The sequence below is a fragment of the Haliotis asinina genome, chromosome 8 (genome assembly GCF_037392515.1).
Source record: "Haliotis asinina isolate JCU_RB_2024 chromosome 8, JCU_Hal_asi_v2, whole genome shotgun sequence".
NCBI classification, from domain to species: Eukaryota; Metazoa; Mollusca; class Gastropoda; order Lepetellida; family Haliotidae; genus Haliotis; species Haliotis asinina.
The window spans coordinates 49,586,993-49,603,513 of record NC_090287.1 but is presented as its reverse complement, the minus strand read 5'-3'; the positions used below and the strand labels follow the sequence as shown (position 1 = coordinate 49,603,513).

General features: G+C 41.9%; 2 protein-coding genes across 6 annotated transcripts in view; one reads left to right on the top strand and one right to left on the bottom strand.

The window, feature by feature from the left end:
- The first annotated feature begins 4,437 nt into the window (after nt 1-4,437).
- LOC137294662 (uncharacterized) lies at nt 4,438-6,158 on the top strand. Its single transcript, XM_067825731.1, has 2 exons — nt 4,438-5,086; nt 5,592-6,158. Exons 1-2 carry the CDS (start codon nt 4,597-4,599, stop codon nt 6,080-6,082), a joined length of 981 nt encoding a protein of 326 aa, XP_067681832.1. The 5' UTR covers nt 4,438-4,596; the 3' UTR covers nt 6,083-6,158.
- A 6,657-nt stretch (nt 6,159-12,815) lies between these two features.
- LOC137293495 (extracellular tyrosine-protein kinase PKDCC-like) overlaps nt 12,816-16,521 on the bottom strand; it is a 50,778-nt gene continuing 47,072 nt past the window's right edge. For all 5 annotated transcript variants that reach the window (XM_067824068.1, XM_067824065.1, XM_067824069.1 and 2 more), the window contains exons 5-7: nt 15,827-16,083; nt 14,677-14,853; nt 12,816-14,131 (exon numbers count right to left, since the gene is read on the bottom strand). In XM_067824068.1, coding sequence (XP_067680169.1) covers nt 14,049-14,131; nt 14,677-14,853; nt 15,827-16,083 — 517 coding nt within the window. In that variant the 3' untranslated portion in view covers nt 12,816-14,048. The remainder of the gene's footprint in view (nt 14,132-14,676; nt 14,854-15,826; nt 16,084-16,521) is intronic.

Sequence of the window (16,521 nt, the reverse complement as noted above, 5' to 3'; positions counted from 1 at the left end):
CGAAGGAATATGCGGTGTTGATTTCATGTCACGGATAGCATGTATTGCACGTGCATAATCGTCAAGCTACCTGTAGCAACCAAGTGTACTCGCCCAATTCGTTGTACCGCCTCTCTTGTCACATATGCGTTTAGTGCGCAGGATCACCTAATATGTGTCTAGCAGTAGGTCAGTATCACGGTTGTGATCTGCTAATTCCTGGTTGTGAAACATTAAGTGCTCGTGTCACAATGCACTGTCCTCCAGCCTCCATCATGCCAACCAACTGCACGCAGCATTCCAGAGGGTTGTGTTAAAATCAATATCAGGACGAATTTCATTAAGTTCTTTATCATTGAAATGTACAGAAATACTGCGACAAGTCTCACAGACATTACTTTCTATAATGTAAGCCACTGGCCAATAATATAGAAAAAATGCTAATATGAATAATACATACATGCTGAATATGGGGTGAAGATTGAAATTCAAGAATAATTATTTTATAATGGTTGGTTTACTTCTTAGTTTTATTACAGTGAGAGACATTTACCTATTTTTGTTTTGTTTTGTCTTTTTTTATTAATTTCATTAAACGAACAAAGGTGACTACGTCAAATACATCGTATGAAGATATGCACGAACTGGCATGCAATAAGAACGCAGTTGGGTTTTTTTGGCCGGCGACAACGCTGGCGATATAAATGGATTGAGGTGCGCCACTGGCCTATTCAGAATCTAGATGACGTAAGAAAGACGTACGACCTGGCCACATAAGCTCCGCCCACTAATGATTATTCATGTTCAGTCGGGACTTAAAACCTGTCGGGGTTTAAGGGTTCAACATAGCACAATCCTCTCTTCATGCTGTGACAACTAATCCGTTACGTACTCATTACCCACTTGCAAGAACCCATTATCTTAACTTACAAGATGCAGAATTGTCGAAAACGAATGTACTAGGCAAAAACTCCTTTTTGACCAGGCGAGTGTCGGACATTCTTTATTGTAGTGTGTTCCTTTCGTTTTCAAAGTCATCGGGCAGTGAATTGTGTCTATTTCAGATTCCAGGAACATGTACTGCATTTTCAAGACGCAAGACTGATACAAGCAAACGTAACAAGCACGCGTTCCAAAGGAGGTTATCCTAACTCATGTGCCGGTCCAGTCTCTGTGTATTTCACATAAACAGGACGTTAGAAAGCCCAGGTTCAGATTGTCGATTTGTGTTTTTCAAATTATTCAGAATATCAAGATGAAAGATGACTTTTGTGCATGCTCAGCAGTATCCTGAATTTTGTAGGATTCACAGAAATTGCAGAAAGAGTATTTGTATAGACTAAAAAACACATATCAGCCTCATGCCCTTCTAACCTCTGACGCAAGTTAAATACAATTTCGCATGTGTGACTTTTGAGGTTCCAACTTTTATCGACGCGTGTAAATAGATTCGAGTTTTGAGTGACTGTGTTGTACGCCATGTCAAGCGTTGGTATCGGGAAGATCAGTACTAACATGTGTTGTGTCACCATGTCAACCGTAGGTATCGGAAACACTAGCATCAACATGTGTTGTGTCAGCATATCAACCGTAGGTTTCGGGAAGATCAGTACTAACATGTGTTGTGTCAGCATATCAACCGTAGGTACCGGAAAGGTCAGTATCAACATGTGTCACCATGTCAACCGTAGGTATCGTGAACACCAGTATCAACATGTGTTGTGTCACCATATCAACCGTAGGTATCGGGAAGATGACTATCAACATGTGTTGTGTCACCATGTCAACCGTAGGTGTCGGGATGATGAGTATCAACATGTGTTGTGTCACCATGTCAACCGTAGGTATCGGGAAGATGAGTATCAACATGTGTTGTGTCACCATATCAACCGTAGGTATCGGGAAGATGACTATCAACATGTGTTGTGTCACCATGTCAGCCGTAGGTGTCGGGAAGATGAGTATCAACATGTGTTGTGTCACCATGTCAACCGTAGGTGTCGGGAAGATGAGTATCAACATGTGTTGTGTCACCATATCAACCGTAGGTGTCGGGAAGATGAGTATCAACATGTGTTGTGTCACCATGTCAACCGTAGGTGTCGGGAAGATGAGTATCAACATGTGTTGTGTCACCATGTCAACCGTAGGTACCGGGAAGGTCAGTATCAACATGTGTTGTGTCACCATGTCAACCGTAGGTGTCGGGAAGATGAGTATCAACATGTGTTGTGTCACCATGTCAACCGTAGGTATCGGAAACACTAGCATCAACATGTGTTGTGTCAGCATATCAACCGTAGGTTTCGGGAAGATGAGTATCAACATGTGTTGTGTCACCATGTCAACCGTAGGTACCGGGAAGGTCAGTATCAACATGTGTTGTGTCACCATGTCAACCGTAGGTATTGGGAAGATCAGTATAAGTATCAACATGTGTTGTCTCAGCATATCAACCGTAGGTATTGGGTGGATCAGTACTAACATGTGTTGTGTCACCATGTCAACCGTAGGTATCGGGAAGATGACTATCAACATGTGTTGTGTCACCATGTCAACCGTAAGTATCGGGTGGATCAGTACTAACATGTGTTGTGTCACCATGTCAACCGTAGGTATCGGGAAGATGACTATCAACATGTGTTGTCTCACCATGTCAACCGTAGGTATCAGGTGGATCAGTATCAACATGTGTTATGTCACTATGTCAACCGTAGGTATCGGGAAGATGACTATCAACATGTGTTGTGTCACCATGTCAACCGTAAGTATCGGGTGGATCAGTACTAACATGTGTTGTGTCACCATGTCAACCGTAGGTATCGGGAAGATGACTATCAACATGTGTTGTCTCACCATGTCAACCGTAGGTATCAGGTGGATCAGCATCAACATGTGTTATGTCACTATGTCAACCGTAGGTATCGGGATGATCAGTACTAACATGTGTTGTGTCAGCATATCAACCGTAGGTATCGGGACAATCTGTATCAACATCTGTTGTGTCACCATATCAACCGTAGGTATCGGGAGGATCAGTGTCAACATGTGTTGTCTCACCATGTCAACCGTAGGTATCGGGATGATCAGTATCAACATGTGTTGTGTCAGCATATCAACCGTAGGTGTCGGGATGATGAGTATCAACATGTGTTGTGTCACCATGTCAACCGTAGGTATCGGGAAGATCAGTATCAATATGTGTTGCGTCACCATGTCAACCGCAGGTATCGGGAGGATCAGCACTAACGTGTTGTGTCACCATGTCTACCGTAGGTATCGGGAGGATCAGCACTAACGTGTTGTGTCACCATATCAACCGTCCGTGTCGGGAGGAGGAAGATTAACATGTTCTATACAGTACGCAGAGGTCGCAATGGTTATCAGAGCACTTTGAAGAAATATCGTTATGGCGATGTCTCCTTGAAGATATCTCTTGATGTCCAGGGTAGGTGGTGGCTGAGTGACGACCCCGCTTTCTGGTAGCAGATAAATTCGATAAAGCGAAACCGCTATATACAGGCGATACATGGGAGTATGTTTTGGCATATCAATAAAATAAATATCACCAACTGAGAGTATTTCTGTTGCATGACTAGATATTTGAGTAGAAACATAGAAAATGTTTATCATTTAATAAGTATGAAATGCAGTGGTGATCGTTCCCCTCCCACCAAATACTATATAATATTGTGATAACATATTTATCGGATAGATTTACTGCATTGCTTACACTAACAATTATGGAATAGTAAATATTCTATAACTCTTTGTAAATGTTCTTAGGGTCCCTAGAAGCATTGGGGTAGCCTAATGGTTAAAGCGTCCTCTCGTCACGCCAAAGACGCGGGTTGGATTCCACACGTGGGTACTACAATGTGTGAAACCCATTTCTGGTGTCCCCTGTCGTGATATTACTGCAATGTTACTAAAAGCCATATTCACTCACTCTGATGGTCCCTTGTCATAAGGACCCGTGAAGGTCCCGGGGTAGAATAGGCCTTCAGCAACCCATGCTTGCCATAAAAGGCGACACAGCTTGTCGTAAGAGGCGACTGACGGGATCGGGTGGTCAGGCTCGCATGTCATCGGTTCCCAATTACGCAGATCGATGCTCATGTTGTTGATCACTGGATTGTCTGGTCCAGACTTGATTATTTACAGATCGCCGCCATATAGCTGGAATATTGCCGACTGCGGCGTAAAACTAAACTCACTCACTCACTCACCCCTTGTCATAAGCTGACTATGGGCCTACGACTGCTAAGTAGAGCCGGAAACAAATATATTCTCGGGCTTGACAACCCGGTGACATCTGATTGCTGAAATCATTGTGTGTTAAACTGTAACTGTAACTTCACATTCTAGAGACTTCCGGGCGTGTCGTAAGCCCTAAAAATAGAAGTGGGTTTCCCCAGCCCGGGTCACTATAAAATAATTCCCTTTACACCCATGTTTCCCACTCTGCAGAATTACCTGGAGACGACACGTGATAAAAGGTAGTGTCGGCCGTGTTGACTTCAACACGTTTAGAGTTCGGAACTACTTCATGCTACAACACAAGAACACATCAACTTCTCTGTCGGAAGCACGGGATTCATAATATCGTGCACCAAGATGGTATTATTAGTGACATGTTTCGTTGTATTTTCTATGCATACTGGAATCACACACGGGTATAGGTGTTACCGAGATTACTGTGAAGCCGGGCGACAATACTGTGTTGATGAACGAGAGAGATGTTTTCACTGTTCTGACAGAGACAGCGAATGTGGCATGGCCACCATGCCTGGTGACTGCGCCGCTTACTGCGCTGAGATGGATTTGAAAAAGAGATTATCGGATGTTAACGGAACAAACGAGAATCTCAGAACACTGACATTGCAGTGTAGCAGAGATCTGAACAAAGCCCATTCTGAAGTCATACAACTCAAAGCACAGATCAAAGACTCACAGCAAAAAGCTGCAATTTCGAAAAATGAAAGTCGAAGGCTGGCAAACGAAATTACTGTGTTTGGGAACGAAAAGAAATCATTGAACGAGTCCGTGTACCTGAACAGTGAAATCCACTCCGAGGAGATAAAGTGTCTCCAGAACGTAATAGAAGGTACGATACTGAATGACAGTGACTAGGATGGTAGTCATGTAAAGAAGGATGTTAGCGATCAGTTTAGAGACTGGAATATATTATTGCCGCTACCCCCGTTTTATGTATCAGTTGTCATGACAACACACACGCTCTATCGCTCTCGCTCTCTCTCTCTCTCTCTCTCTCTCTCTCTCTCGCTTTCATCATGCATTCTTTTCTCATTGGAATGACGGATTCTTTGCTTAAGAAATAATCTCCAAAGCTACAAATACCGCGGTTGAAATGTGTATAGTTAGCTTGTTAATGTTGTAATGACAGAAGCCTGATCATTGTTGAAGGTGTTTGCGAAATAAAACAAATCGTATGAAATTCTAAAACTACAGATATCCCCGAATATATATGTAGCTGTTTAGTCGGAATGTATAGCATGTAATGCACGAACAATACGCATAATATGGCTTGGGAATATGATGTGTTGCTGTGGAGAATATATCTCACCCGAGTTGTGCCTCTTATGTTTCAGGTTGGAGAATTGGATGTACGTTAGGCTGGGCTTTCTTTTTGCTCAGTATTTTATGGCAATCCAGAAAATGTCTATGCTGTCTGGTCAAACGCGGAAGGTACGACTCCGTCAACGCGAAACTTCTTGGCAACCATGAACTCATTGTGCCTGCGAAAGACCCGGAACCGGAAGTCACGGTAGATGTAGACATGCAAGACGAAGAGTGCGCTCCTGAATATGAGGATTCTGGTCAAGGGTCCACGTCTTCCTTGGACAGTGAGGTCCCTGATACGGGAAACCATCACTCGCAAATCACTTCAGACAGGGAGACAAAGAGGAGTGCCGGCTCAATGACGGATGGAAATTGCCAATGTAGACACTCTCATGGAACGGGAGTCAAACTGTGTAAATGTAACCAGCCGGTAGAACCAACAAAGGGAGAGAACTCAGAGCGTACCGCAATGGTGTTGAATCCGACACCAGCAATGTCATACCCGTTCCCTGTTCAGTAGCAGAAATAGCACAACGAGTTTTAATTTCTCAAATTATTAACATAAAACATTAAATCAATAAATTAAGTTTTTACTTGTGGTTTTATTCCCTACGACTTGAGAGAACTGAACTACAAAGACCATACCTATCAGATCGTGCAATTACGATCAGTACCACTGGCTAATCAAATACAACGGTCTAAGGGAGGTAACTATCGATCTAATAAACTAAAATAATCGCTCGTACAATCTACACTTTGGTAAGTAGAAACCCGTAAACGCAGTCTGTTGTGTTTATCGGGAGTAATATATCTTTTAATATCTTTTAATAGTGAAAACTAATCTCACTGGACGTGGTGACATTCTAATGATTGTAAACAATTTTGTTTTGTGACTAATTTTTATTAATTCACGAGTAGGTATTACACCAGTATTTTCAAGCACATAACATGTTAAAAATTTGATAAAAGTGTCTCGTCTCGGAACGTAAGCATCATCAATAAACCCAGCTTAATCATTTTCTGTAAAATCTTACCGGATTTTCTACATTGTAAGATGGTAATGAAAAATTCGTAAATTCAAGCGACGTCAAGTCAGCTTATGGGTATTTTACAGACGCTTGATATTCGGGATGTTTCAAAGATTGTCTCCCCTAGACCAATGTCGATTTTTCTGATCTGTGTACAGTCTCTGCATGGCAGAGTGAATAAAGTGGTAGGTAAATAATAGTCGGGACCAAACAATCCAGTGATCAACAGCATGAGCGTCGATCTACACACTTGGGTTGCGATGACGTGTCAACCAAGCAGGTGAGTCTGACCACCCGATTCCTATTTGTCGTAGATCAATTCTAACTTATATCTTCACAGGTGTGTATAGCAGAATGGAAAAGTGTTTACTGAAAGTGAGTACTCGTCAACACTTTCCAAGTCATTATCTTTGAGCTTTGCGTGTACAAATCATTCAGATGAAGCTGGACTACACTCCATCATTACGAAAGCATCATTTAGCCACAGTCAAACTGTATCGCAAATGGGGTTGCGCAGCGTAGAGAATATAACCAGTCTTATAATACGCGAGCGAAGCGAGCAAAGGTTGGCAACGCATTTCCCTCGCTTCGGTTCAAAAAATATTTTTCATGTCAAAATAAAATATTGCTACCATCAAAGGTACACTCCCATTTCCTCAGTAGGTTGTGCTCTAAGACTTCCGACCCCATACGGAATAATAACCTGTTCCTTCACTGCGTTGAACCGGAAGCTGACACGAGTTTCGCTTAAAATGTCTAATAAAACATATTTCACGTGAGTGATTATGAAATATGGAGCTGGAAATCTGAGAGCACAACCTTGTGTACCTTTGATGGTAGCGACATTTTATTTTGACATGAAAAATATTTTTTGAACCGGAACGAGGGAAGTGCGTTGCCAAACTTTGCTCGCTTCGCTCGCATATTACAAGACTGGTCATATTCCCTACGCTGCGCTACCCCATTTGCGCTACAGTTTGCCTGTGTATAAGCTAAACTGCAAGTAACTGGTGGCATATTCATTCATGGTGGTAATAACATTCATGCTCTGTCCAACCTCGGTATTTATGCCACAAACATGCACGAGCATTTGGACCAGTGTCCTACAAACACTTTTTTTAGCACTTTTCGTACTTAGTCTCCGAACAGGTGCGTTGTTATCGGGGCCATGCTGCGTTTTGGCGAATGTTTTCTGCTTGGGTTCAAACCTTTACCAGCGTTTTAGCTGTTATACAGTTACTTTAAACGTGGCAACTTTCATTCTCGAACCCCTGTACAGCCGTATGTTCCACTTCTCGTTCATTCCCCTCTCGGTAAAAATCGTAACACGAATTATCTCCCTTCTTTCTATCCAATCAGAGCACGTGTTACATCGACTTAGATCCAACTTGACTTTAAATTTAATGCAAGCAAATCTGGGGCCACAGATGTCCCTCCGCTGCCGGGGTCATATGTTGAATTGACACAAGAGACATTTAATGGCTAGCGTGTGCGTTGTCATCGAGGGCGATGTTGCATGGTAAGGCTCTGTCTGGAAGACACGTTTGCGCATCGCGCAGTGGAAGAGGTTGTAGTTTTTTCGAAGCATACGGAAATTACCGAGACCTTGCGAATGATTACTTCTGAAACAACGTTGCTGATTGCACAACTAAATCTGATTGCAACCAATATGGAATCCTGAACCATGAAAGACGTATCAGAACAGAGGTGCATAGGAAGATATGACAAGTAACCTCTGTGTGACGAGAATGGGTAACTTGTGTCCGGTAGTTTATAAAGATTCCATTCTTTTACTGATGGGATGAGATAGGTTGGGGGTTAGCCGTTCGTACAGATGCTGAAGCATATATATACATGAAACTCCATACTTGATTTATGGGCTCCTTTTCATTACATTGTATTTTTTAAAACTTTTTTCACTATGAGTTTTTTTACTGTAAAATATGTTCATTTCAGTAACTAGTTGTTAGTCTAGGATGGGGCGGGTCCCCAGATTTCAGAATCAAAGCATGGATATTTTACTGAATCAGTTACTTCGAACAGTTCGGAACTACCAACATTGCCAAATCGTCTTTGACAACAACGTACGGTTAGTCTTTCTGCCCATACAAGTTTAATGGTTAACTCTTCTGTTGTTTCCTTAGAATGAAATGGTTTCCAAAACTGTATCATTTGATGCAACCGCGAAATGGACTATGCAAAAACTTAAAATCAGTGACATTAGTTAATGCTTTTTCCTTATTACCGTGCAGTTATGATTTTCTATTACTGGATACAAAATGTCGGGGTACCTTGACACACTGAGCTAGGCAAGTCATCTAGTTCCATTAGGTCGCACGCTACAGCACGGGTTGCTGTGACCCGTTCCTGACAGAAATCTTCACAGATTTCGAACAGCATGTATTGTCCCTGTTACCGAACATCACAATGTGTTCGATAAAGAATAGAAGCAAGTCACCGAAGCTCTCCATTAGCACGTATGGTAAGCCGAGAACTTCATACCGTGGTGCCATGTTGTGAAATCAGAAAAAGTGGCTGTATAGAGAGTTTGGGTTGTGTTTGTATTATCCTGTGTGAAATGGCCCGTTACACGTTATTGGGTGGCGTCGAGGAATTGCTGGCGTTCATCTTCTTCTAACAACTGATTGTGTCTTGCATTTAACGACATTTCGGTGTATATCCCCACATGCACGGCTATCAAGCTGAAGTGACAACATCGACATATAAAGGCTGTAGACAAGAGTGAGTGCGTTTAGTTTTTCAGCAATATTCCAGCAATGCCACGGTGGGGGCACCAGAGATGGGCTTCACACATTGTGCCCATTTAGGTGTAGACAAGAACAGGTATGTTATGGGGTTTCATTATTTATTCATCATCTTTTAGATTGACACTCAAACACTTAATGTGAAGTGAACATAAAAGTAAAAGCACAATACCTACAATTTATCGGATGTATCATACCATTATCGACTGACGGTTCGGTGGTTAGGTGTGGCTCGTGAGGTGTTGAGTTGAAAATTTGTGATTCGGGTCAAATGTGATTCATCGGACACCGGCAGTGGCATAAATCCTGGTTTTCTGAGAACACGGTGAAATCTTTCACATCTGAATAGATAAAAACCCACATCATAACATAACAAAACCTGGGACATCGAACGCCACGAATAATGCATGAGAGCCATATCATGGCGTCCCGCAACCTCCTAGATGTTCGCACTCATCCCTTTAAGGTTCCGTAAACAAAGAGAAACCTACCGGACATTTGCGACTAGTTGCCATCCATCTTTACAGTTTTCCCATGAAGAATTGAGTGCAGTTGTAGCGGTGGTCGCCCTAGCCACACACATCCTTTACACTCACAGAAACACGATGGTAGATTCAAACAGATGGTTGTGTATGGTCAGAGTGTAGTCCACATTCCAGATATATAATTGTCGTTGCTCTGTGTCTGACTTCATTAGTTACGACAATAATTTCGACAGCTCGCAGCTGGGTCAAGCTTAGCCTTGCTCCAATTCTGAGCTCATGGATACAAGGTAATTCTATTGCTCGAAGAGCCAAGCCTAGATAAGTGGGCTGTTCTAAGGAGGCAAGTCTGTTGCTTAATATGTTAAATAAATTATCTTCTAAACTATTAATTTGTACCTTAAAGACTTGTCATCAAGTCACTGGGTCGTTCGGATCAAGGCCAATTTTACCTGAATTTATTTCGTCATTCAGAGTAATAACATGTTAGTAACATAGCGTTGGTTTGTGAGTTCGCGGTGTCCTAAACCTTAAACTTATACAATCCTTTTATCGGTATTAAAGCTTTAGATTCCCCACAACATTTTACCACGGCGTCCCCGTGCTTGTCGTGTTAGACGCAGAGAGTGCACGTCTAGGGTCAACTGGTTCTCGTGTTAGGGGTTAGTTTCGCACTTGTGGAGGTGAATCATGGAACCATCTAAGAATTCTTCCACCATGCCTGATAGTAATTTTTGAAAACGTTTTAACCTTTCAGTTTCAATCTCACAAAATGCTTTGAGCGGAAGCACGTTAATGTACTCATCAAAACCTTCAATAAACGTTGCTTTTAGACGTCGAGGTTTTGCAAGAAATCTGTCAACGCTTAGCTCGAGCTTTTCCAGAAAGCCGTGAGCACAGCATTTGCCCAAGGAACCTGGGGACATCTTACCGTTGGCCGTATGATTGCCAGATTTAGTGCCAATCAACCCGTTCCTATGGTTACACTAATTGTGACCAAATGAATGGTTATAGGGTCTCCCATTGTTTTGTTTCTTTAGAATCTGAAACCAAGATCCAAGATTATGATCCACTTTGTGAAATACAGTTCAGCCAGTAATTGTCAGAGAAACCGTTTGCCTTCTATTGTGACAACAGGTAGTGTCTGTCTGCTCCTGTGAATGTGCGTGGCAGTGAATGAGTGAGTGAAAGTGTCTGACTGTCGCTGTGACTGAGTGTGAATGAGCTTTTGTGAATGTAAAAGAATGCTTGTGAATGAATATGTGGCCGAGTTTGTATTTTCCCTCTTATGGCTACATGTAGGTGGAACTATTGTTGGAACAATAGGCGAGGGTATTAATCGACATAGATTGTAACTATAGCAGGAGTCGAACGCGGGAACCCGGGGATAGCGGAACTTGCAGACCAATATTGTAACTTCCTTGTTTATTTCGCCTCAATGTACAACCAAACGTTTAATAGTTAAGATAGTTCTAATTAATAAATACTAAGACTGTTATTGTAAAGGAATGCCTATTTCACTGCCAATGGAATATAATGCTTTTCTTCAAGCTATGGTCATTTTGGATGGGTAAAATATCATGCTTGAAATGTTTCTAACCCATTAACTAAACACTATCTCTCCTTTCCATACCGTCTAACTTGGGTTCTTTAGTATAACTGTAATGCGATAAGGAATGTCTGAAACTAAATAAAAAGTTTGAACTTTCCACATTTTCAAAAAGTTGAATAGGAGGCTTCACATTTGTGATGATTATATGTAAGAGCCATGCTTTTGTTCACAATAACATAATATCCGAGACAGTTACATATTCGTCTAAATCATCTTATAATCTGAAATTCGATTCAGTCTAAATCTCCGTTCATTAGTCAAAAATATTACTTGAAATGTATGTGCACGGGGCCTGGCACAAATCGCCCCAAACTCTTCCAACCTGCTAAACTAATACAAACTTACGGTCTGACCCAATGACGCCCACAAGATTGCTTTGTTATTACTACAGGGTGGTAAATCCTGTGGCAGCCTCTTCCTGGTTGAATGCTTGTTGGTCACGACAAAGACCATCTGACTGGAGAGCTTCGTGAAATTTAAAATTCTTTTATCACTGTAACTACTTAATACTAAGAGCTGCTTGTAATTGCAAGCAATTGGGTTGCCTGGCAACAGAATAAACAGAAAAAATGGATAAGCTGTCGCATGTTGTTTGAGACAGGAAGCGTCTTGTTGCGATCTCTCAACACCTCGACTGATTGCACTTTGTAATGGATTTTAACACGGTGACGAAGAACTTTCGTACTTTCAACATGATACTGATGAGTGTGCGTATAATGTACCTAAAACTAGAAAAAAGATCTATTTAAGGTTTCTCAGATTTGTTCATGTAAATCACCTACTTTCTTGACCAGGCTTTGGTAAATTATATCCCAACAATATGAAGGCAGTATGTACATAACCGAGTCTTGATGTGAGAGACGTTTGTCTGTTGGGAAGACTGAACTTTTTCACACATTGGCATATTTTGACAGGTCGGCTTGCTGCATATATCTAACGTTTTGTTAACTGAATTGAATCTGAACATAGACTGCAACATATGTCATATTTGTGATTTCACTTTCTTAGTAAAGTACAAATTCTAGTATATTTTGGTTGAGTCCCATCCGGGATTCGAACCCGCACCCTAAGAGTCAGGCACCTAATCGTCAGCACACAAAGTCCGCTCAACTACCGCGACTTCCACAAACATGAAAATCAACTGGTAGTCTAGACTGCGTACTTTGTGTACCCCTCTGATAAGTGTAACATAGACTGACTGAAAAAATCTAGAACATAGACTGACTGAAAAAAATCTAGACCACTCGGTTACTGATAAATGTTTTGAACTACTACAGCTTTCCACAATTCTTAATACTACTCTCCGTGTATGAACCTGTTTATACAATGAGCTTGTGCATCATGTACATAAAGAATCAACAAACGGTAGTTACAAAAATGATTTATATTAAACAAACAAATATCGACATCCTTACGTCACTGACGAAGACTCCTCACACACCTAAAACGCGAACTCCCGACAGCACGATTAGCACTGACACCTACTGATTGTCCTGACAACGCACTCTACCAGAAATTTCAACATTATGACAAAAGAACATAGCTTATTTATAGACGATTTCACTCAAACCGTCTGAACAATGGAATGTTTTGATATGTTCTGTACTTCTCAAGTCCACACCAACAGCACCAATCTCTCAATTTCACACAAAACAGGCTTGGGTTTACGTCACTGAGAGGCCTCCGACTTCGTAATGAGTAATAACGGTGGATTTCTCCGCCTGGGATATGTTTCTTTAATTCTTCTTCAATTTATGGTCCCTCTTTCGAAATCAATTGTTGAACGTGGGCTAAATAAATATCACAATCTCCCAGGTTTTGGAATAACACCATCACCACCTACACAAACAATATCTCCACTTTGGGGACATTCAAAATGGCGACGCACTTGATGTCGTCTTTTTTTGTACTTTCGCTGTTGTTATCAAAGCATGTATTCATTTGGTCCACAGACCCTCATCCTTGTCTGCACATGTAATCCCCAGACACCAACACGGTATCATCAAGACCCTAACACCATTTTCGCTGTGCTAGCTACACGAAGCCTATCAAGGACAGTCCGTGTTCGAGTTTTCAAAAATATGTCAAATTACTTCCCTCTGCAGTTTTCAATTGGCCCCAAACAATAATAGCCCTATAAAGTGTCTGTGGCAGCTAGGCGCCAAGAAAGCACGTTTCAGTCAGAGCAATTTCCGATGTGCTAGCATCCATCTACGAACACCCTTATTATTTCCTGAAGAAGATCAATTCCTTCCCTGCTCTCCTCATTTGCCACAACCCTCCACACACCTTCGACGAAAGTTTCCAATCTCCATCATAGCCTCTTGATTCTACCAGAAGCATGAGTCATAAGCACGTGGAGATCGTGCGTGGCGTGCCGACGCATTCCAACTTCCGCTGATCCGCTAGCTCGGGCTTCACTCCGATCAAATCCGATTCCTTCTGGCGGATTTGCCCGGTGATGGATAGAGAGTGGGGTTGATTTTTCAAAAGAGCACCATTAATGAAATGTGGGAACTGAAATTGTCCGATCCATATCACAGCAATGGTATTTCACAGAAAATCTCCAACCGGTATTTTTTACTCTGTCCTGAGCGTTTCAGGACGGTCGCAAATACAGCTCTGTATTGGAATTATGTGTCGGCGATGCTACTCCGTTCTTTAAATGCACTATAGTCCGGCCTGTAAAGGTAAAAGTAATTATTTGAAAGTAATCGGTTTTTTGTTATTTCTCACATCAAAGACTCTTATTTGTTATGGAATGGTGTAGAAAGGAGGTTGGGCATAAAACGAGCTTTCACAAATCCATAACAATTGCATTAAGCATGAGCAATAACATCACTCTTCAATCTCCAAGGTTCCCATTAAGGCTATATCCTTTTCCCTTTTATGCATTTAACCGACATACAGTCTCTTTATACACGGTAGGGCGTGGCAATTTAGGAAACTAAATAGAAGATTTTAATGATCCATTACATCAGAGGAGCAGAACATGGGGCTAACAAATGTGACACTCCTACGAGAATCACACGAACTCACCAACAGTCTGCCCGAAAAGATAAACGTTGTACGTAAACGTTATTGTTCTTAAGGCCCCGAAGCCACGTTGGTAGTCCGCAATAAAGTCACGTGTTTCACACGTTTCCTTAAACAAACCATATCTTTTCAACTTTAAGATGCAAGATGGGCTTCTATAATCTGTTTTTTTAACTCTATTGCATACTAACCTGCCCATGTTTTTTGGTTTGTAAAGACAAATCCCTTGCAATCGGGGTCAAGGTTACAAAGATCTTCGGCTTCCTGTCTGTCAAACACTGATAGGGTACATCCGCCTCCCGACATGGAGAAGCGACATCTATAGTCAAATTGTCCGGGGAGATCACTATTCTCATAGTGAATGAACGCTGAAAATAGATCCCGATATTTATCTTCTGTTCGAATGAAGCGTGAAGCAGATGTTTCATTAGTTAGATCTGATCGTAACGAAAAAGACGTGACTATTAGAAACCAAGTCGAATCTAGTACTAAGACGTTTTCATTTAAGAGGAAAGTTGCCCCACTCATTCAACAGTCCTAACATGTTTGATTCAGGACATTCAATACCCACGACGTACATAGTGACCGTTCATAATTTATGGCTAGGGGTGGTGGTGATGATTTCAAGAGGGGCGTAGGGGTGGGATGGGGGTGTAGGGGGATAGGGGTTGCTGTGAGGGTGACACCCATTTTGTACTGGGGAGGTGGGGGTCATCAATCTTGTGCACATGTTCTGGAATGGGTTCACTGATTTTGTAAATGACAAGCAAATGGGGGTCACTTACTATGCACGTTAATATTAGTAGAGGGTTGGGATGGGTCATTCACATTGCATATGCTATTCCATAAACATCATCATCACCCGCACCCCACACCCTAGCCATATATTATGAACAGTCAGACAGAAACACTCATAATTTTCACAGAAGGTATGTGGACGGCTATTATCTTATGCTTCTGATATAATCACATTCATACCCAAATGAAACTTAAATAAAACTTCGATACAGCCAAGTGCATGACAATGAATTTTGCTTCATACCTTTACAGTATTGTAAGTTACATCTCCTGTAATGACCAGATTGGGCCAAAGACTCCCACCTCCTCATGTTTAAATTCTACACTCAACGAAGACTGATACACCAACCCTTTCGAATAATTTTATCTTTATGTGTTAATTTAGTGTGGCCATGCATAGTTTTTATATGTAAGTGCAGTCAGCTGAAACCTTTGAATATTAAACTCAAGCCACATTTCATATCACCCAAAATTCGATGACCTCTATTACTTCAATGACTATGTACAAAGCCTCTTCTAGTACAACTACTACTGTCAAAGTACCTGGTCTAGGGACGGTTACACCCGTCCTGTTGAGGTGTCTGCCTGATTTGTATAGACTGACGATCTTTTCCATGTTGTCCGCGAGCTGTCGTGAGTTGAGGCTGAGGTTTTCATAGGCGTCTACAACCCGGTCGATGAGCGGTTTTAGAAGTGGTGGAGCGCCGTGGGGCAGAAGGAACGTTGTGAAGTGCCTTCCAGCGTTAAAAATGTTCCTCATTTCGTTGAAACCATTACATCGACCTTGCAAGCAGGGCAATCTGGAAAATTAGTCATACATGTGAGTTGGTATATACGCATCGTTTAATACTGCTTTAACCATATAGCACAATGCGTCAGGGAATAGAACCAGAGTCCACATCGGAAACACTAATTTGACAACAACACAATCACTGGGATTGTAACGTGAGTGAGTGAGTGAGATTGGTTTTACGCCGCACCCAGCAGTATACCAGCTATGTGGCAGCGGTCTGTAAATAATTGAGTCTGGACCAGACGATCCAGTGATCCACAGCATGAGCATCGATCTGTGCAACTGGCAACTGCGCAACCAAGTTAGCGAGCCTGACCACCCGATCCCGTAAGTCGCCTCTTACGACAACCATAGTCGAAAGCATGGGTTGCTGAAGGCCTATTCTACCCCGGACCTTCACGGGTCAGATAAACTTGAGCCACCACTATGTTATCCTATCGTCCCA